The sequence below is a fragment of the Macrosteles quadrilineatus genome, unplaced genomic scaffold (genome assembly GCF_028750875.1).
Source record: "Macrosteles quadrilineatus isolate MER2022 unplaced genomic scaffold, UCM_ALF_1.0 Scaffold_8__2_contigs__length_117827958, whole genome shotgun sequence".
In the NCBI taxonomy this organism is placed as follows: Eukaryota; Metazoa; Arthropoda; class Insecta; order Hemiptera; family Cicadellidae; genus Macrosteles; species Macrosteles quadrilineatus.
Genome location: NW_026542601.1, coordinates 67,789,047 through 67,810,678, shown reverse-complemented (window position 1 = coordinate 67,810,678; position 21,632 = coordinate 67,789,047). Strand labels below are relative to the sequence as shown.

Below are 21,632 nucleotides of genomic sequence, written 5' to 3'. Positions count from 1 at the left end.
ATAGTAGAAAATACAAAATATAGCCGAAACCGTTTGATTAATGAGGAACGTTTACTTGAAACGACAATTTTTTTTATATATTTTTGAAGCATTTTAAAGTATCAAAACAGCTGATTTATTTTTGAGATAAGCTTTGACATAACCATATGATTCGTGTCCGTAACATTTGACGGACTAGTTCACAAAAAGCTATATTAGGTACTCAAAACGATCCGTAAGACAGCTATTTTTGATACAGTGTAATGAAAAAATCTTTTACAATAACAACAATGTTGAATTTGATAGCAAATATTGCATCAAAAAACTGTCAGTTATATTTATAATTTTCTGAAAATAATTATAATCTAAAATTATGGGTTTTAAAGAGTGGGAAATTAAAATGAAAATCAAACTTAACTGCCCAAATCCTTAATTAGGCCAAAACAAAGGTAATTGAAAACGTAAATAAACCTGGGACATTGTTAACAGATTCAAATGCAATGCAGTAGCTGCGACAAAGGGCAAAACCGTTTTCATTAGAATTGCAAATTAGCTTTCAATCACATCAATAAACACTCATACAGTAGTGAAAACAATTACCCTATGGCTATGTGCATTGTTACCATTAGCATTGGAAGTCCCAGTACCACTAGTGTAATTTTCATAAAGGTTAGATTTTTCATAAAAGCCTCATTGTACTTTTCTTGTTTCTTTTCAAGTTCACTGTTCAATTACTTCAGATAGATAGGTGTAATTACTATGAGAATACGCTATGGAATAGTAGCATCATTCGTTATTATTACATCATTCTTAGTCTTTGTTTATGTGAGCATTGTTTTAGCTTATCAATGTCACATTATGAGGTATGTTTTATGAATACATTTTTGAACATAATCGTTCTTGTTATTTAACTGCCATGGTTGTATATTTTATAGTTGATTAACTTACGATCAGTTTATTTAATACACACGAATAACGCAATTTTTATCATGGACACAATGTACACTAATAGGGTGTAGCACTGCGAGTGGACCTAACAGTAAAAACCTTATAAGAAGAAGGACCTTACGTTATATATTAAATATGCAAATATTATCACAGTAAAGAGGTTGAACAGTGATCCAAAAAGGAAAATTATATAACAACAAGTATTAGTTTCCAAAATAAAGTTCGTTAGAATGTTAATGTACTATAAAAGTTAGTACGAGTTTATTATAGTAGTTACGTCAAAAAATTTTAATTAAAATTATGTATTTTCACCAGTTAACAGAACATTTTGATGTCACCTTTTTTAAATTACCTTTCTAAAATTAATACTTGCTAATATAGATACAGTAAAATATTTATAAACAAATCCCTTTTAGGTCGTTATTTACCTTAAACCAAGACTGGTGCTGTATAAGTTAATAATAAAAATATATATTCATATTTATTAAAGTATTCAAGACTAACCATTAAATTAGAAACGACTACAAGAAATCTCCACAGTATAACAAAACATCTAACCACTGAAAAGTATAGTACGAATATTTACATGTGTTAATCGCACACATGCAAAAATGTCCAAAACACAATACATGTGTTGGATAAACATGTTGGCGCATTAAATGTCCGAGATTATCTAATTTTTCCTAATCTCCTCTAATTAGTCACCACTTTCTCCACCAGCATGGAGGAACAAGTTAGTTTCATGATAGATTAGAGTCGTCGTACCCTAGTTTCTTAGATTCAAATCCCACCAATCACCAATGTTATCCAATTGATATTGGCGTGACCTTCTAGATCTACATTGGAGCAATCCGTACAAAGGTTTCGGATTGGAGCCTAACATGCTAGATGTCAAAGTGGGACACGATAGTAAAAAAGTCGCCACGACTTAACTCTTCTTCCAGCAACCTCTAGGGGTTTCAATTACTTCGGTGGCAGACTCTGGCCCTATCGGCTTCGAGATCTCTACCCCCCTCCCCCCCGCCACCTGGACGTCGTGCAACTTCCATCACGACCGCCTCAGGTGCGAACCTTAACACGTTGTCCACGGACACGACCGCGGCTTCGTGCGAGGAATATGTAATGCGACCCGCCAAAAACAACTCTTTTTCAGCTTCCAGTTGCGACAAAGTGTCGTGAAAATGCTAATGGGTGTTAGGCGTTGAATCACTGCTTTGGAATGACTTGCGTTCATTTACAAAATATATCCATGATTACTTTAGATTACGGAACATTTTGTCGTGTTGAACTATTCCTGGAAATTGTCAATAAAATAATACTATAAGAGTATATGGTGCAATTTTTTTAACACTTTGAATTGCGTTAAGCCTTCTGTGACGTCTTTTGGTTAACGTATTATTAAATTATACCAGACACATTTTAGTTTTCAACTCATATAATGTGTAAATTCAATATCATAGAGGGGATCTGCTGGCTGATAAATCGTGCTATGTTTGACTTAAGTGCTTGAAACAAAATGAGATTTAATGGAACATAAAATATATATATATATATCCGCAGATTTAAATATTACTCCAACTTATTTTCTAAAATCACTCCAATAAACATTTTTGAAATTTCAGTGTTCAGTTTAAATTGTAAAATACTATGCACTTTATTTCCTCAGGCACAATGCAACTAATACATAACTTTAAACAAATAGTTCGCACGCACACACATACACACTATACAGGCAAAGATACTTTTGTCAATGGCTAAACACTATGTTCGACTCGAGACATTATCATAGCGGCGTTCTCGCATCGGAACGGTGTTCTAGCTTTATGGTTTTAATCAGATGTTTAACTGTATTAGCAAGAATTAATATAGAAAAATATAACTGTGCAGTGAATAAGTTAATGATAGTGATAAAGTTTAATTACTATAAATATTCAAAGAATACTGATACCAATGGAAAAGCTAAAATATGATAAGATCTTTCGAGCAATATGTACAGAAATGTATACAAATACAAAATTTATTCTGACCATACTGTACCAGTAGGATTATGGTTACTAAATAAGCATTAATTATTGTTTTTAAGTTTGAATTTGTATTAGTTCTAAGTTTTTTTTTTTTTTTTTTTTTTTTAATTACTGATTCAATAAACTTTGTAACGATTAGGCCAATCTGTTAACAAACTACACTCAGCGATCCGACTCACTGAAACTTAGAACGCTGGGGACAAATGAGGTCTAAACAAAGCGAGCCTCTTTTATTCAGTTCCTGATTTAAACCAATTTAAATTCTTTATCGACGAAACAAAGACGCAAATCGGGCGGAATTGAAGCTGCAAATTAATTCGGCTCGTTTATCCCAGAATCAATTCGAAGGGCGACTCGAGTCAAGTAAGGGTTTGATTCTGGACTCGCGATGAAATATTCATATCTGTAGGTGTGAGAGAGATCTAAGTGGAACATAACTGAATATCTAGCACTTGGAATAGAGGTTCCATTACATTTTAGTCCAACCATCAGTTTAATATGTTATTTGTCTTAGGACTTGTCACTTTAAACTGATACATGGTGTAATGCTTTATTTAGTGATTCTGTTGCAATGTTTCCCTCTTTAAATGTATGTTTCACATGTGATTTTGAGCTATGGAATCCATCTTTTATGGTTTCGTTTTTAAAATATACTTTGATTTAGGAACAATGTAAATATGGGTAGTATTTTCAAATTGGTAATCGGTAAGACAAAATTATTTTGTTAAATAGAAGTGTATTACCGTGACATAATTCTACCCTCTTTTGCCACACAATCTTGGACTATTCTTTCTTACATTATCCAAAAATTAATAGTCCAAAGTCAAAGTATGAGGATATTACCTATCATACTAATATTATAAATGTGAAAGTTTGTGTGTTTGTTTGTTTGTTTGTTTATTTATTTGTTTGTTTGTTTATTTGTGTGTTTGTTTGAAGTTCAATCACGCATTAACTACTGGTCGGATTGTGTTGAAATTTTGTATGATGATAGCTCACATTCCCGATTAACATATAGACAAATTCTTACCTCAAAAATCCTTTTGGGCTCCGCCCCAGCGGCTCTAGAGTTTCCCATGTTAACCTTATGAGTATTCATATTTAAAAAGATTTAAATAATTTTGCCAGCTGTTTCAACTACACAACTTGTTTCTATGATATTCAATAGTTAAAAGTTTACACGGTTTACCAACAGGGTGCAGCACTACTAGTTCTTAATACATTTATGACAACAGCTAATTTTTACCAAGCAGCAACAAAAACCTGAGTGTGAGAACTTTACTTCTTTCTATTGTTTAGGTGAAGTGGTAGAACATTATGGCTATGGTAGATGTTCTATATACTATAGTATACTGTAGATTATAGTAAACCAAATCTTCTCAAAACGTATCCTGTCTAATTGCAACTGCAAAGCACGAGTATTTAACTACAATAAGCATTGTATACCAACCCCGTACGAAGGACGGGTACTCTGCTAGTGAAGGTATATATTCATTGTTACTTGTCAAACAACTAAAGGTTCTAAATTTTACATTTTATTGCTGTGATTCTTTCTATAACCAATCGCTTGTGTTCAGAGTGACGATATTATACATTATCCTTTATATTACGCAACATATTTTTGCAATTTATTTAATTAAAAGGTGTGTTAATAAAATAGAAAAAATACGTACACATGAAAAATCCCAAGTAACCGAAGATTAAACTGGATTAACGTTTCCCGGCCTGCTCTTCAAAGCTATAATCACGGCTAAGTACATTAACGCACTGGCCTGGCCTACATGTTTATAATTACACCATAATTAGTGGCTGCCTCCGAGAAGCCGTGTTTGTTTATCGCTCAAAAATTTGCAATTAACTTTTTGCACTTCGCATCTGCAATTAAAATCGTCACGGTCTGACTCACAGTTTTAGACGAAGGAGTTATCTGATGGCTTGGAATTGCCTTAATGTGATAAGTGATTACAAATGCATGTGTGTTTTAAGTTGGGAATTTTCAATTGTCACTAGGAAACGTTGGGATAATTTATAACCGTTGGTTTTAATTCTGTGAAACACAATGGATAAAGAGATTATGCGTGTTTGTAAAGTGGAAAATATGAGCTTGCGGATTAAAAATACGCCAAAGTAACAATGTTTGGTCTAGTATTGTATCTCAACTATATTTTGGCACGGTGAATATTAAAATTTGAATTTATAGGTTAATATTCTAATATGAGTTGCTAGCCTAGTGATTGTCTTGGACTTAGGTGCCACAGGGATGAGTTCAACACTCCAGGCATACCAAAAAATAATTTAGGGTTTGAACCACTTTTCCAAAGCCCCTGCAGAAACAGTGAAAAGGTTTTATTGATAAAATTGATTCCAAAAGCACCTTAAGATAAACAAACTATAAAAGTTTTTTTTCTTGTTTCAGACCGAGAACCGATCTCGAATGCCATCCCAAGGTTCCTATCCAGAGGACAGACCTACAGGGTAGTCATTGGAGACACCCTAGTATTGCCATGTGAAGTGGAGGATTTAGGTAAGCAAAGCTCAAGGAACATCACTTGTTTAAATTATAGAGATTTGCTGTATTACTAGATCAGTGGGATATACGTTTCAGCTTTATATAACAGAACCAGTAGGAACATTTCGGTAACACCCTCTGTATCCACTAGTGCTGATGCATAAATATAATTTTAAACATTTAAAGAATATTCTAAATATATTTAGAGAGTCGTCAAAATAAGTGTTTGCTGGTCAAAGAATCTAAAAGGATAATTTTGAGAATTATTTTATGTCTGTATAAGAGGGCAAAAATGTACATTAACGGGAGGGAAGGAATAAATATTATCAAGAATAATAATTTAAATTGGTTAGTGAATACAGTTAACCCGACCACGTAAGAAGGGTTTGTGGGGATATTCAAAGATTTTTTACCATTCACATGTATTTAAAAGGAACAAAAGCGTGCAAACAAGATGCAAATTTAAGGGACTATTTTAAGTAACTCTAAATGTATTAATTAAACAACCTCATTTTGGAAGTTACAAACACTTAGCAAAGGTCCAACTTAATGAATGCGGAAATTAAAGTTCCGTCCTAAAACACAAAGGGCCCGCACATTAAGGGGAGTTATAATTGAATGTTTTGTAAACACCGTCTTTTGATTACGAAAACCACCCTTGTCGTCCGCAAAGATTGCAATAAAGCTTGAATCACTTTAAAGTGAAAACAACGGGACAGACAAGAGGCAATAAAAGCAGCTTGGTACCTAAGTGGTTGAAGAATTAATTAATTGGCTGCCAAAGTCGCGGGAATTTCTCGAAGCTTGGAGAGGAAAGGGGATTGGAGGACTCTTTGTTATTGAACAGTCGAGCCCTTGAATGTAAACCCCTTGTGATTGCAAGGACCCTTGGTAATGCACTATCCTGAGTGGAAGATACACTTTGGTGGATACTGAGTGAACGAGTCTTGCTCACGAGGTGAATTTCTGTTTACATTTCAAAGTGTTGAGTTTTTACTTACCATCCGGTTAGGTTTGTACGTTATTCGTTTTTAGAAAGGGATCAAACACTTTGTTATTGTGTTTTTTATCATATTAAAAAAAGGAATCAGATATATTCCACTCACTTAGATATATTCCACAATTTTTAGGTAGACTTTGAATGTCCTTTTAAAGTAAATTAGTTAAATAACCGGTATTTTGTAAGGCACTTTGACATAAGCTCTCGAGTAGTATTATCTCATTAGTTTAAGTAGACAATATTAAGATACATTAGCACACAAAAAAAAATGTTATTTTATCAGTTAAAAACAGTGTAAAATTGAAACAAATTAACTAAAACTTTTTGGATTTTTAGGGTTTGTCAGAGCATTATTTATTTTAAATGTAAAAAGAATGCCAGAAAATGTTAAAAAAATTAAATATTAACAAACTTTGTTAGATTTGACACATTCAGCTTCGTATAAGACCACAGATTATAAAAAGTTCCATGACGACCCCAATTGTAATATATACTTCAACAAAGTTGTAATGTCAGATGTGCTGCAACACAACTATTTCTAATATCAAAATTACAACAAGTATACGTCATATTCATTTAGTAACTGTACTTATTTGATAATACAGTATATTGAACCGGGAAGCCTCTAATAGGTGGAAGGAGTCGCAATCTGCAGACAAATGAAACTTATCATTTTCCATCCGATTTCACTCAGTGTAATAAACGGCTTTTGTGTTGAGCTTTTATAATATCTAAGTAAAATGCTCTTAACCATCCATTCGCAAAAGTCTGTATTTGCAGGATAGTGATAAGCTTTAGACGCAGCCCCGGATTTGGCACCAAACACCCCCCCCTTCACCCTCCCCCACCACTACTCCCTCGCTATTAACCCTTTGACAGAAAACCCACCTCCGATATACAGCTCAACGTGATTCATGTGTTTTATCACTTTCAAGGTCGAGTGAAAGATTTATCGAAGGGATGAGTTGTAGTTTAACGAAATTTACTCGATGGATTTTTGAAATGAATATGAAAAAAATAGTTTACCTGTTCAGGGAAGATTTAATAATGACGTTCAAACTCTAACATTAATATATCAATTGTAATAATTTTCATACACTATTAGGATGGTTGTTCATATTCAAAATTGCATAGTTTTTTAATTTTGGATGAGGAACTATGACTTCTCTTATTTGCTTATATGATGTTTAAACACATTTTTGTTCATCTTAAACAGCTTCCTTGCACACATGACATACTTGTAACTAATAAAATTTATCCGCTGAATCGAATAAAAAACTGTTTTCGTCATTCAATTTCGCACTTGAAACTCACACTTTAAGGTCAATAAAAGTACATGTTCGTAACAACACTTGTTAAAAGATGTCAGGCAAAGTGTAGCTGAGTCCACTTATTCCTAAACATGTCAATATACTTAAATTGATTCCTATTAATATAAATATGCACATTTCCTATAAATATAGGCCCATTATAAAATTACGTGCTTCAAGTCGTAAATTTTAATTAATTGTCTCGTATTTCTGGATAATATATTGCTTTACGCAAAAAATCATTCAACCTAAAGTTTACGTTCATTTTAAAGATAATGACATAACTTCCAACAAAAATCGCAATGACGAAACTAACTTAACAAAGTACAACAAAACCTATTGTTGTCAACTTATAATTTTGAACAGTACCCTTGGTTTGGCACAAAAGACCTCCGGTCTTCTGAATGAAACATATTTAACCTCGGTGAAGAAAAGTTTAACTCAATTAAAGTTGTCTTGAGATTTCTGAAATTTTGCTCGGCGCATATTTTAAATTAGTTCAAAGTTTTGCATAAAAACTTCACAGACTTTTTGTTCAAACTTGCCTAAGAATCGTGACCAACCGACAAAGATCTGAAGATTTTATTACTTCAAACATGCAACACAGAGGACTTAAAGAGTTTACAATAAGCTTCCATTAACTTCTTGATATTTTATGTCATTTTATATTTCCTCTAAAATGCAATGAATGCAAGTCAAATATTTTGGTAAAGTAACACAACATAGCTTGTTATACCTGTCGTGAAACAGAACAATGACAGATCAGGTTATGATATTGCAAGTGGATTAATAGTTATTGATTTAAACTCTTAGCATTGTTAGGCAGAATGTTCATTTGTATTTAAGAATTACCAAATTAAGGATAACTGCTATAATTTATTTTCTACAGTAGAGTGTTTTGCTATAAATATGATTATTCGTTGGAATAAACAATGTAAAACATTCTAGATATTCTAAGAATGTTAACATTAATAAAAAAAGCTGTAAATCGTTTAGACAATATAGATATAAAAAGTATAAGTTTTTTAGCTTCGTGGAAGTAACAATCTTCTTTGATTTTAGGTTAAGAACATTTAGGTTAAGTTAGGTTTTACTCTTCAGTTCGGAATCCATGAAAACACGTAACCAATTTTTAAATCCTGTGGAAAGCATTGCTAGTTTAACCATTCTAACGGTGTTTCATTGATTTTATAATATTCTCATATACCTATATATATTTAACCCAAAACATTTTTTTTCTTCCCTAAAGCCTGAATTTTCCACATTCAACACACTAAGTTTACTCTAACAGTTTTGAAGTACTTTTCCTCAAGACTCTTGACATTTGCTGCCCTTCTGAAATGAAATCAAAACAACCTGGAGCCCTTATCCCAAGTACTTGATATCGTTTGAGGGGCGCGGCAGTTCAAACACATGTCGAATCCGACACTAAGTCGGGTTGAAGAGGGTATGGCAGGACACAAAAGGCCTATATGAGGATAAAAACTACATATCAGCTGTCATATCAGTCATATCATGTAGGATTATGTTCCGCCGGTGTAGGTTACCAGCCGGCTGGATTAAACCGGCCTAAGAGGCATAATAGAATGTTTTGTATGGCTCGAGCGTTATGTTCCTATCCGGTTCGAAGGACCATTTTAAGGAGTGTCGTAGGAAATCGAGCGGAAAATCCATCCCTTGAGAGATTTAAGAGGGTGAAAAGAAGAGAAAAAAATGGGTGTGTAAATATCAATACACATTTTTTTGGGATACGGTAGGGAAATCTTTGCCGTGAAATAAAAATAAATGTAAAATTCAACAGACAAATTTGAGTTTTTTTTAATTTGTGACAGTTAAATATGTTAAACTAGGCTAATACAATTGATCAATAGGATTGGTAACAAAATATACATAATTGAATATAATTTTACTTTGGCAACCACACAAAATTCCGAGTATGAAATTGTATAGCTAAAAAAAGCTTAAGCGATTCTTATTAGTGTCTAATTATCAAAGCTTTAACAAAAGCTCGATACACAGTTTCGATGATAACGCTAAGATTTATATCTTAACGTAACATTTTTCCTGTGTTGAACCAACGAACAAGCCGGAATTATATTATTTACCTGGTGTCGATTAGACCCGACAAAAATTTTCAATAACAAACGCCAAGATTTATATCGCAACTGTCAACAGCTGAGAAGGGTCATACAAAGCTGTAAAAAATCACTCAGGTGAAAGAAGGACCGGCACTTAACATCTGTCGTATTAGCTTTGCGCGATCATTTTTTATCGCCATGGTTTGTATCGGACGCGGGAGATTAGTAGTCGAGGGTTCTAATAGGACACCTTTGTCGGCGCGTGGTAGGGTGTAAGGGACGAGGGGGTGTGATTTACTACCCCCCCCCCTCCTCTCTCTCCCTCTCTCTCTCTCGCTCTTGTCAACACTGGCGTCACTCCGTATCTCATTTATCCCGGGTAAACTCCCGCTTTGATCTCTGCTCGGAAGGAATATAATTGAAAACATGCTCGTTAGTGAGGAAGTTAAAATCGTGAAATTCTTTAAACACGCGCAAAGGTTATTAGTTTTCACGAATTGTGAGAAATTATTTTGATGTATGTTTAACGGTGGTAAAATATTTAATTGATAGCCATTTGCAATTAGTATGTTGATATTGTTTGTAAAATGTTAAACTAATGATGAAATGAGTTTCTGAGGTGTTGCCTTTTGGATTGCTTAACAATTACTAATCTATTGGTTAAATACCTTGTTGCCAACATAATCTATCTTAGTCTTAATGGCTACCGGTTTCGACACGCATTGGTAAGTATAGACGTGGTTGTCGCTCCTAGAAGATCGTCAGAATGTCTTTAAAATACATATTTGAGACGAACAAAACAACGAACATGAACACAAACAAACATTTGTACGAACAAATAATACTGTATGGCCATACAACTAATGGTCTCGGTGTGGCTACCCGTTTTTGAGGACTATGATATGTTTTAATCATGTTTAAAGAGTACCTATCAGTTCTTATTTCGACGTTAAATATATCTATTTGATTTAGCCACACTATTGACTATAGGCCACACTCAGTCTTAAAGCCTTCACATATTTCTCACTTAAAGGTAAAAAGTAAAAGTATTTTATTTTACATCCGTAGTGATTTATTGTATAGGCATTATTATTTTCCATTCCATTGCTAAACCATGAACGTAAAAAACCATTATTTACCGAAATTGTATTTTTTATCATACGAATGGTGTAAAACATGTATTAATCAAAACGCTCCTAAAACCTTATACAACGAAAATAACATTGTTAAAATATTGCTTGAATTAGAACGTATCGTCGAAGAGAACATCCGACACTTAAGTGTCTCATCTAATTAAATACCCGTCAAAGTAAACAAAATTCTTTGAACAATGGAGCCAACAGCGCCTGAAGTGCTCCTCCCCCAAATGGCCGGGAAATGCAGGGAAGCTTTTCACAACTCTTCCATTCGAGTTCGTGGTATCCTGTATACTTCAGGCAGTGCACTTAATAAGCCAACCCCCCCCCCCCCGGGAATAATAACCTTTTTGGCGGGAGAGCTCAGCGTGGAATAATATACATAACAAGAATAAATCTAAAAAATACACGTGTCAAAAATGTTCTATAATATTCTTTTATAATATCCAAATATAATACTAAGAATATTTTTTATGTTGAAATAGAAGTTCTTCAATTACTTTTTCTCTTATCAGTACATTAAAACCTATAATTAAACATTATAAACGTGCTTGCAATATTAGCTTTGTTTTGTAAACTTTTTAACTTTATATCTAGCTTATTAGTAATTGTTTTAATAGAGTAATACTCTGGTCAAAGTACAAATTTACAGGTTAAACATATAAATGTATAACCTAAACATGTTTCTCAATGGTTGCTCTATGATTTGATTAGATTTACGTAATTTAATGTTAACACATTGTTATAAAACTTTTCATTCTTAGTTTGTTCTTATTTTCGTTAATTTAAAATATATGAGCAATCGTTATCTTTATGATAAGTCTAAAACAAAAATTTGATCCACGTCAAACCAAATTTAGTGCTATCCCTACTGATTATTTTCGGAATTAATCGTCCCACTTCTGGATATTGAAATATTTCAATAGGATTATTTTGTTACCTTACAATATACTTATTCGTCAAGTAGAACGTCAGGTAGACGTATCGTAGAAGAAGGTGAACCTGATGTTGTAGTTGCCACGAAACATGTAGTTTATCTACCAACATCGAACAAAGATATTGTAAGGTAACGAAACAATTGTATTGATAAATTTCATTCAACACGTGGGTACAAGGAAATCCAACAACTCTAACAAATTTAAAAATTACAAAATCGACGCCTACCTTAATCACAAAACAATAAGCAGTTTCCACAGTGGACAACAATGGAGCGTAAATCACTAGAAGATGCTTACCATAAATACACCCGTCCAAATAAATGTCACTTATAACGAATGGCTGGCGCATTTAACAAACAAGTAAATCAGCCTGCCTCTCGCACTGGTGTTTAGGAATGGGTAATCAAAGATGTGTAAATGAACGTGAGTTAGTTAGTGACCAAGGCCGCCATCTTGTGCAGCGTGGGAGGAGAGAAGTGTGCGCTGCAGGTGTTTGAAATGGTAATATGCCGCCAGAGTGCCAGGCTTCATGGCATCGGAGTGGACTAGAGTGGTCTGTACGATGTACCGTGGTGAATTTTCGAATTGAATTTAAGTTAGTAAAAGTAGCTTATATGGGAAATGTCGAAAGAATATGTTATACATATAGCAGTCCAATCTGTGACCAATAAGAAATCAAGAAACCAAGACTAGTGAAACTCATTAGTTTATAAAAAAGTAGTGGGAACAAATTAGTAGAGCTTTGGTAGGGCACAATTTTATTTTTTTTATTCGGTCCGTAAACTGGGGCTGGGGAACATAACATCATTCATCTCTGGGAAAAGACAAGAGTTGATCAATCAGAGGATATATGTTAATGGAGTCACAAATCCTATCCTTACCTGACATATGTATTAGAGAAATTAGTAGAAAAGGGTATCGTATATTTAAGAAAAGAGTTAGGAAAGGTTATCTTAATTTATCTTAAAAATGCCAAAAGAGCTGGACAATTATTATATACTTTTACCAAATAAGGCTATTTACGCGAGCTGCGTCACTAATTTACCTAAGGCTGTGTTTTAATTAATAACAATCACTACTCATAACTTAAAGAGAGGTTATTTATTCGTTTATAACCTCTCATTGCCACTGACAGTCATGCAACGAATATAACACTAATTGCACCAATCATTAACAATTAAATTTACCTGAACAGCTGATTAGTTAAAATTCGAAACATTACAATTATTTTACTTTTTTTCTTTCAATCCTTGAAACTCATTGGTCCGTTACCCATGTTATTAATAAAAAAACCCCATGCTATTATGTAAGTAAACAATACTGTTAAATGAATCGTTTTAATTCTATGAACTGGACTGAAACGGCTGGTTAAAAAAAGGTCGTAAGTAAAACGGATAATTTTACTGTAAATCAAAACCCATGTTCTCATTCTGCATTTTTTTCTGCGGAATCCTAAATTAATAATTAAGTTTTAGCTCAGCGAACGTAGATACTAGTTTATGTTTATAGTTTATACGAATTTAAATAGCCCTTCTAAGTTTTGATGGTAACGATCATGGGGTTGAACGTTACTTACTTTATTCCAAAAAAAGTTAAAAAATAAGTAGTGGATGGCTAAAAAAATCTTAATCACTTAATTTTTCTTAGATTTAAAGATAATTTAGAAGATAAAAGATAAAAAAATGAATCTACTGTAAGAATTTTTTTATTTATTTATTTATAATATCACTATTAAAAGAGTACTAAATTTAAAGAAATATCAAGAAATATTTCCGCAAGGACCCTTTATCAAAAGTTACAGCCTTTATCCCTTTATGGGTTTGTTATCATTTAAAATTTCCCATTCCTTTTGACACGTAATAAACCAAAAATATTTATTTGTTTTAGACGAGTTTAGCTGGTATTGGCCAGTGCAGGGCTAATTATAAAGTAAACACCATATTGATGAAACATATTAAATGAAAACAACACACCAGGAATAACTATAAACAAGAATACTACTTGGAAATGTAATATAGTATAATAACAAGGGGTTATGTAACAACATTTCAACAATGTTGCAGCCTCCATTTGACATGGTAATGTTAACTAAGGAAAAAACAAGTTAAATAAAAGTCTAGAACAGTATTTGAATATGCGTATTATGTAAAAGTTTCAAATAAGGTAAATAAAAAAACCATTTTTTTTACAAATAGAAAATAATAAATCCAGCTGATTATATATTTTTGTATGCACTTGCACTAAATAATAATTATTAGCTTGTGATGTAATTCAGAATATTACAAACAAGTTTTGAAACTAATTACTGGCGGAAACTAGTTGATTAACCCAATGTTTATGAAGCATAATATATTGACATTTATTAATCCAACTCAAAACGCAATAAATATTAAATTGTAATAAATTTGATGTATGAAATTATTGATTGTAAAAGTAGGCCTACGTAGTTTAAATTACAACTCAAGTTATATAAGTTTATTGCAACTTTTTAAATCCTATTTTGTGTCCAGCCGTTGCATTTTTCATATTAAATACGTATTCTAAGAACTAGAACGCGTATATTTTCCTTCATGAGTCACTCCAAGCCACAGTAAAGTATTAAAAAGTGGACAAGTTAAAAAAGATGATTAAACCCTTCAAGTTTATGGTTAGAAGCTACAATTTGTTTGAATGATTTTCGTTATAGTTCTTATACTCATTTATAGCAGTGATTTTTTCAGCCATTTATAAATATACTTCTCTAATGCGTATAACGTTTAAATAATTAAAAAAATCATCTGTCAACTATTCGTTGCCTAAGGGGTTGATTTAAGAAGACTTCAAAGAAAATATGATATTTATTCAACGTACAAAGAAGATGAAAAAAGCAAATCAGTGATCGAATATCCAGCAGCATTGTGAGGATGGGGAAGGCTTCGAGGGATAAAAAGATACTCTTTGTTATAAGTTTGCTCAAGTCTCTTTTTCTCGTGGGCATTGAAAATGTTTAATCTTAACTTAATCTGGGTATAAAGAAGCCCCGTCATAGTCGGATGTAAGATGACATAATATAATCGTACTTTAAAAACTATTATTTACTAGATTATTTAAGATCAATTAACTAGATTTAGAGAGTCAATATACTTATTTTATTTCCAATCAGACATCATGGGTACAAAAATGTATGCAATTCACAAATTATACACGAGTTAATACAAATAAGATATTTTTTTGTTGAACGTATTTTAATTTTATAAAATTTTTTGTTTAAAACTAATTTATACTACATATCTGTCCCATCTGTTCCATCACTTTGTATGGAACGAGCCCTGGTTATTTTAAACTCGGCTTGCAATTCCTAAAACACTTGCAGAGTTATGTACTTGACCCAACATTATAAATCTAGTATCATACAAACCATAAGTACTTTTAGCTGTTCGTTGAATAGTTACAAAAAGACCAAACACACTCTAGTTTGTTGCATTTATAAACTACTTGTTTACTTACTATTAATATTGGTCTGCTATTTTATGTTTTACAACTACACAAGTATCAATTTGTAGGTACCCCATTCAATTTTTTTCATATTGTTTCTCTAGATTCTAAAAGTGGACCTTTGCCGTTAGTTTAATACCACAATTTATTTCAGGTTGAAATGTTTAACTATCTCAAACCCTTTATGAGGTTAGGTTCGGTTATCGACGAGGTATAACATCAACCTTAGACTGTGTATTGTTACTCACAATTTATACATGTAAGTAAATTATTGAACATATCATGAAACTAAAAAAAACTCACTTATAAAACTGATGTGTGAGAATATCATAAACATCTTTCAACTTCGTTTTGTAATAATGAGGAATATTAAGTATGAATCACCCAGAAGATATACAGGTGTGGGACGTCCAATAGAGAATGTGGGCCTAATGATATCCTGTCCTGTGATGTGTGATGACGGCCGAACAATGCCACGACGGATCAGGAATATTAAGAAAAACTTGACAGCGGATGTTCTTTAAGGCTGGATTATGACGAACCTCAATAGGGTAGTTCTGGGATGAGCCGATAAAGTTTCGCATTTCATGTTATTAGAAAATAAAACTACAAAGACCCAAGGATAATGATCGTTATATAAATTCTATTCTAGTATTGTAGTAGGGGTAGTTGGAATAGAACCCAATGAACTGTAGTTTTGGATTTGCTGGTAATTTAAGTAGGCCTAACTGAAGGTGAAGGTAATAACAATGCGTCATAAAAACCAGTAAATGGCTCTATGGTTTCATAATACTGTAATACGTTTTAATTTAGGTCGTGTGTACGTTAGTCTTTCTATTCGAATTTACTATAAAATACGGGTTTTCTCAGGGGATATCTAACGCCTTGAAAGGTGGGTATACAAACACAAGGATGAGCTTTTGAGGGTAAGGGTAAAAATTGAAAAAAAAATCTAAATAGAGTTTTATTTACTGATAATACGTACCACACTAGATTACGTGAAGTGTATTTAAGAAACACCACAGTGTTCACAAAACTCAATTTGTAAACAATTGTTAAGCTTTTCTGGTCAAATGATTTTTAAAACAGTAAATGTACTAAAATAGTAACAATAACAACTCTTAAGTTGTTAAAAGGTTTATTTCGGACATTTTCCATCACGATGGTAAAAACAATACACAACGTTTTGGGATCTGTAATCTGATCCCGTCCTCAGGTGAAAAACTTAAATTTAACTTTTTGATTGCTACCCTCTGTAGTGTATTCCAGCTTAGGTTGGGCGTTAGTGTATTGCTAGTTGTAATGTGTTAGTTTTAAGTTTTTTAACCTGAGGACGGGATCATATTCCAGATCCTGAATCGTTGTGTATTGTTTTTTACCATCGTGATGGTAAATGTCCGCAATAAACCTTTAAACAACATCAACTCACCATCACCAATAATGAATTTCAAACAAAGAATAAAGCTCATAGTTCTACAAATAACTCTAAATACATTCGCAAATTAACCTATGAAATTCTGAAAACCTAAACGAAATCATTCTACAGTTATTCGTATGGTCCCCTTTTCAATTAAAAGTATCCAATAAATTTAATTTACAATCGAAATGCGCTCAAAGAACGAAACATTCCAGATGTTTAACAAGTAACACTTTCGAGAGAGTTAGAGTATAAATTCCAGTTGGTGAGAACCAATTCCTCGTTCCTTCAAATTTGCTATTCGATTCACAGAGCTTTTTGCCCCAATGCGATAAACTTTGATCTAGACAGTTTGGATTTTGTTGCCAAGCAACCCCGACCGTGCTTCAATCAAAGAGGGATTACCTCTACCCCTCCCTCCTTGTTGATATATAGCAGGTACCCCTAGTGGGCAGCTTGGCTACTTGTTAGTGGTTCTACTTTCATCCTGTGGTGGAACGTGTGCTCTGATTGGGGCTTAAAGTCAACTTAAGCTGGCTAATTGTTTAAGTCTCCTCGTGTTAAGTTATCTGTACGAATAGAGGTTTACTTGTCGAATCTTAGGGCGATATAGGCTAACAAGTGACGAATTAGTTTTTGTACTTTAATTTTGTTATGTCCCATTTTTACGTTATAGACTGCTAGATTCTAGCACGGAACTGTTTACACATAATCTCAGGCAAAAAGAGGGCTATGGCTAATCACATAGATACAATCTTTTGGTGATTGGCAGAATTTGAACTAGGCACCACGGGGACTGAAGGCTTGCGCTCTTCAAATACACTAGCCTGCACCCCAACAAGTACTGTGTAAAAAAAGTAAAGTGTCTTTGCATACCTAAGCACTGTATTGCACAACCGTTTCAGCACATCTATCGTCAAACTATTTGCTACTTCAAAGTAAACATTTGCAAAATGATGTTCGCAAAGCATGTAATACTGAACATTTTATATACATTACTCACATTTTAACATTTTATGAACATTTTACTCGGTACTGTTAATCTTTTGGATTTAACATATGTTTTGTAAAGTATATTGGTGTTTGTGTGTTATGGTGACTCGAGGGCTCGTTTCATAGTAAACTGAAATCAGCTGATCGCCCGATATAGGAAAGTAAATTGATGGATTTGTTTGTATAATTTTCTCTTGAGTTAAGTTAAAGTCAATATTGCATAGTGCTCAAATATAATGGAAACTACAAGTTACAAGTTACTATTTGTAAATTGTATTTTTATTTTTTTACAGACCCTTGTATGGAAAGAAATCATGTTGTTGTCTAGCTGCCTTTATGAAATTACCTCAGCCTTTAATTAAAATTATTAGACATATTAGGTAAACATTTTGAAATTATGAGTACCAAAGCCTGTTATTTTCAACTACCAAATATTGGCAAGATTAGGTAATTTTTATTATCTGAATACTAAATGTCTACTACAAAAATGTACGTAAAAACAAGTTATAGGCTATAGCAATATATGCTTAATATACCATAGTGTGTCACAATTGACATAATATCTTGAACGCAACTGCAATACACCTGAAATAAAGTCGTTCTAAGTGAAGTTTTACGACATAGTTTTCCAACCACGTTCATCGCGTAATTTACAATATTTTCCCTCTGTTTTACTTTCATATTTTTCTTCCTTTCTCACTAACAGTCCACTTGTCAAAACAAGGTTAGGTATTGAAATATCTTTACCATTATTTTCCTTTTCATATGATTCGATGGTAAACGAATTCAAAAAAATAGAAAGTGGGTTTCTTTTTCATTGTAATATTAAGGTTAACTTCGACGATCGCATTAATATCTTTTATTATAAAAATCCTTTTAGACTTGGTAGACTTTGAAATTGGTTTAACTTACGGCATAACTTCTACGTTTTTCTCTTGTTAGCCTACCTTATCGCACTAAAACTATAGGAAAGACTTTATATTTAATCTAAATAGATTGTATAAGGTCTCTTAATGTTACAGGTGATTTTGTGCTTCTGTGGCGAAGAGGCAGTGCTGTGCTAACAGCTGACAAAATAATGGTGATACGAGACCAAAGGTTCCAGCTGGTGGATGGATACAATCTACAAATCAGCAACGTGATGCCACAAGACGCTGGTGACTACGTGTGTCAGATAGGAGACGGTGACAACAGAGACCAGATACACACAGTAGAGATACTGGGTGAGTCAAGTTGTTTGTTAAAATTAACAAAAAAACGTGTAACAAATAATCTACGGTTACTATCTTAAATTTTAGAATTATTGATATGAGAAAAGATATTTCGGGGCATGAAAACCATTCAGAAAAAAATTAGTGACCCTTTACCATTACTTAAAATTATTTCCACAGTAATTTCAAAATCCTTAGGGTTATACTAATTTTTTACTTTATGTAAAATAATAGGACCTATGCAAAAAAAACGTTATCCAATCGTTACAAAGTCAGACTAAAATAATACTTGGGATTTAATCTTGTAAACAAATTATTAACCATAAAGCTTTCTTCTAACAACATATATTACAAATGACAAGATAAATTTAACAACAAATCTCATACTCATTAAAAATGTTATTCTACCTTCATAGGCCTACATTTAAAGTTTATTCTTCCTTCATTCAGTTTTATATGTATTTACAACAACAAATTTCAGTTAAATCTAGAATGATCACACATCATCTGACGAAAAACATTCCTACTCCAGAAAGGCTGGTAATAAATGAGGATACCTCGGTTTTTGCCAACCTTGAAAGATCGAGCACTAAAATGATGCGTCAAGTTCTTGTCAAGAAGACTTCCGTTGGATCAATCATCTCCGAGTCTCTCTTATCTGAATTGGTTTCCCCTTCATCGACCAGGCTTTACAATTTTCGCTTTCACACTCACACGGCTTGACATTGGTGTAAATAATAACGATAATGATCACGGTGAGGGTAAAAATACTTTTGAACGAAGAGGAGTACTTCATAATACTGTAGGTTTTTAACTGTATACAATATTATTGAATTGCTATACATTTTTTTTATATGAATAGAGAAATCTCTCTTTAACAATTTTGAGGCTGCCAAATTGATCAGCAGGATGTCAGCTGTTTGTTAATTTGTGACTGGACACAGCTGATCTTAATTATTCGGTATTAATTGGCCCTTAATAAACAGCTGGGTATAGTTAATCGCATACCTTTATAAGAAATATTTTTATCCCACGCTTAAAAGCTACATTATTACAGAATTAAATTTGAAACGCTTATACATGTAACGTTTCTATTTCATAATAGGGATAATAATGAAGTAAGTGTTTGCTAATAAGATTCTTTGACATCTACAGAACCCGAATCGATTAATTTTATTTTAAAAGTCTGCACCCTTCAATTAATTAGATTCTTCATCCAAGAGTTTTGTATTTATATCCATTAGGGCATTTATAAGTAAACCTGACCTATATAATAATTAGAAAATAGAATAAATTTTACTTTTTGATAGCGGGCTTAGTAAACGTGTATTATAACGCTACAAAATACTTTAGCTAATTACGTACAGATATACTGAAAGCAAAGGAGTAAATGTCTTAAATAGGCTTACGTTATATAATTATCATTAGATTGAGAAGGCATCGACTTGTTCTAAAGGAAACAAAGGTGCTTGCTTTGAGCTTTCAAAATTTTGTATTATATTCTTAGAAAATTAAATAGATGGGTTTGTTTATATAATTTTCTCTTGAATAAAGTTTCAGTCAATTTTGAATTGTGTTGTATTGTATTTCCAATTACTCATTACGAAAGCACAATGTGTAATATCTAAGAAGTACAGGTAACAGTAAGAAATACACCAAATTTAGGTATCATTATAATCTGCACTACACAATAGTTTTGCATTTTTTATCAACATAAGGTAACATAAGCTGCGTGTGGTACCTAATCCAATTTCCAAAGCACTAACAATTTTATACTACTTCCTAATTGATACTTAAACTAGTTGCGAAGTATTAATATTCAAAGTTGTTTAATCATTATAACAAATTCCCGCTCCACGCACGCTTGCTCATTCCTTTAAAAGGGTATCCAAGGTGGGGAAAACTTTGAGAATTTCACAAAAGGCGAGGTGAGTGCAATCTAAGTAAAAGCCCTCCTGTTATAATACTGGCGAAGCAATTATAAATGCAGCCTTATTAGCACTCAGCGCTTTCAGTTTAATTGAAACATTATCAATCCTCTCTTTCAGTGAAATATCATTATTGCTAATTATAACGATAATTGAAAGAGACTTTAAGTTATGAAATCTTCTTGATAAGTTAGTACTGTCGGAACATACAGGATAAAAATATGCTGTAATATAAAATACTTTATCCTAAGTAATTTGACTAAAAACATTTTAATATATTTTTATCTTTTATATTTTACTCCACGTTCTATTTTAGAGTTTATTGCCAGATGTTTTTCTTGATTTGTAATTGCTAAACGATTTTCGATAGTAATTGAAGCTTTAACAATTGATATGATATCACAACAAAAATTATGTTTTTTTATCCTGTGTCCATAACAACGCCTCCAGTGTATGTAATGAACCATCGATGAACCAGTAATGCAAGCTAGACATGTTGTACTACAAATTATATCGAAGCTGTTTCATTAAACGGAAAACAATTAAAATCTCAATTTGTTAAATTGAATTTGAAATTTCACAATATAACAATGTTACTTTCCTAACATCTCCTTCTGAGCAGTTAACTATCTTTTATTCACGTTTGACACACTTGTATCGTGCAAAAGCGTTCTAATCGTTATGATT

General features: G+C 32.7%; 1 protein-coding gene across 2 annotated transcripts in view; it reads left to right on the top strand.

The window, feature by feature from the left end:
- Positions 1-21,632, top strand: part of LOC129001711 (lachesin-like) — a 282,303-nt gene that overhangs the window by 240,314 nt on the left and 20,357 nt on the right. For both annotated transcript variants that reach the window (XM_054429107.1, XM_054429106.1), the window contains exons 2-3: positions 5,368-5,475; positions 18,829-19,029. In XM_054429107.1, coding sequence (XP_054285082.1) covers positions 5,368-5,475; positions 18,829-19,029 — 309 coding nt within the window. The remainder of the gene's footprint in view (positions 1-5,367; positions 5,476-18,828; positions 19,030-21,632) is intronic.